Source organism: Zalophus californianus, chromosome 11 (assembly GCF_009762305.2).
Source record: "Zalophus californianus isolate mZalCal1 chromosome 11, mZalCal1.pri.v2, whole genome shotgun sequence".
Classification (NCBI taxonomy): Eukaryota; Metazoa; Chordata; class Mammalia; order Carnivora; family Otariidae; genus Zalophus; species Zalophus californianus.
Window position 1 is genome coordinate 98,574,179 of NC_045605.1, and position 1,771 is coordinate 98,575,949.

Sequence of the window (1,771 nt, forward strand, 5' to 3'; positions counted from 1 at the left end):
TTTTTTTAAGAGTGAGTCTCCAAGTGTATATGTTTTAAAATTATATAGGGATATTATTTTTCTGTAATTGAGCTGCATATACATTATATGAACATCATACACATTGGGAGATAATAAAGTATCTATTAGAGTGCCTGTCAAATGAAGAAAAACTTCAAGACATTAAACTGATCTGATCAAGATCATACAGCAAAGTCATTAGTTCTCAGAACTTGGCAGAGCTCATGATCACTTGAGATCTTTGTTACCCCTGAAAATCTCGGTCCACATAGGAAGAACTTCAGTTAATGCTCATGGTGAAAGCATGGACATCAACACTGAAAAAAAAAAAGTTTCCCAAGTGATTATAATATATGAAATACCTAGGGCCATGGTTTATGTGTTGATGGAATTAGAACTATAAAAGTGTAATTCTGAATCCAATTTCACCACTATTTCCAGGTCACTATTTCCCCAATTTTCTCTGCAGATGAACAATTCCTACATTCACTGTAACCATGGAGTTGAATAGCAGTGTGAATGAATTCATTCTGTTTGGGTTAACACAGAATGTTCTGAAGGAGAAAGTCGTATTTGTGGTCTTCTTGTTTCTATACCTTGCAACTCTGATGGCAAATTTACTGATTGTGATGACCATAAGATACAGCCGGACGCTTGGGAGCCCCATGTACTTCTTCCTTTTCCACTTATCCTTTGCTGATGCCTGTTTCTCAACAACCACTGCTCCTAGGTTGATAGTAGATTCTGTATCTGAGAAGAAAGTCATCTCCTACAATGAGTGCATGACCCAGATTTTTGCAGTTCACTTCTTTGGGTGTTTGGAGGTCTCGGTGCTCATCTTCCTGTCCTTTGATCGCTATGTGGCAATTTGTAAGCCCCTGCGGTACACAGCTATCATGAGCCAACATGTCTGTGGTACAATGGTGAATCTGGCATGGGTGGTATCTTGTATCCATTCTTCTTCACAGATTTTCTTGGCTTTGAAACTACCATTCTGTGGACCCAATGTTATTGATCATTATTTCTGTGATATGACACCTTTGCTAAAACTTGCATGCATGGACACTTATAAAATCAATTTACTCATAGTTTTTAATAGTGGGGCTATCTGCATGGTAAGTTTCATACTCCTGCTTACCTCTTATATTTTCATCTTACATTCTCTGAATAACAAGACTGCAGAAGGAAGAAAGAAAGCCCTCTCTACCTGTACATCCCACATTATTGTTGTCATCTTATTCTTTGTTCCATGTATATTCACATATACTCGTCCTGTAACTACATTTCCAGTGGACAAGATGGTGGCTGTGTTTTACACCATTGGGACACCCTTGCTTAACCCTCTGATTTACACTCTGAGAAATGCAGAAGTGAAAAATGCCATGAGGAAGTTATGGTGCCACAAATTCTGACTTACAATGGGAGAAAACAGAAGATTCCAATTTCTAATTCTGTAACAGCTTCAATAAAATTGGATTGATAGAAAAGAGAAAATGTTTTTGTGCCAGTACCATGCTGTCTTAGTGATCACTGCTTTGTAATATAGCTTGAAATTAGGCTACATGATGCCCCCAGCTTTGTTTTTCTTTTTCAACATTTCCTTGGCAATTCAGGGTCTTTTTTGATTCCATAAAAAATTTTAGAACTGTTTGTTCCCACACTTTGAAAAATGTTATTGTAATTTTGATCCGGATGTCATTGAAGGCATAGATTGCTGTGGGTAGCATAGACATTTTAACGATGTTTATTCTGATCCATGAGCACAGAATGT

General features: G+C 37.3%; 1 protein-coding gene across 1 annotated transcript; it reads left to right on the forward strand.

Moving 5' to 3' along the window:
• The first annotated feature begins 497 nt into the window (after window positions 1-497).
• Window positions 498-1,412, forward strand: LOC113913584 (olfactory receptor 4C11-like). The gene has a single exon (XM_027577873.2). The coding sequence runs from the start codon at window positions 498-500 to the stop codon at window positions 1,410-1,412; it is 915 nt and encodes a 304-aa protein (XP_027433674.1).
• The last annotated feature ends 359 nt before the right edge of the window (window positions 1,413-1,771 follow it).

Bases quoted from the DNA above. Each gene is read 5' to 3' on its own strand.
- LOC113913584 (XM_027577873.2), top strand. From the start codon at position 498: ATGGAGTTGAATAGCAGTGTGAATGAATTCATTCTGTTTGGGTTAACA.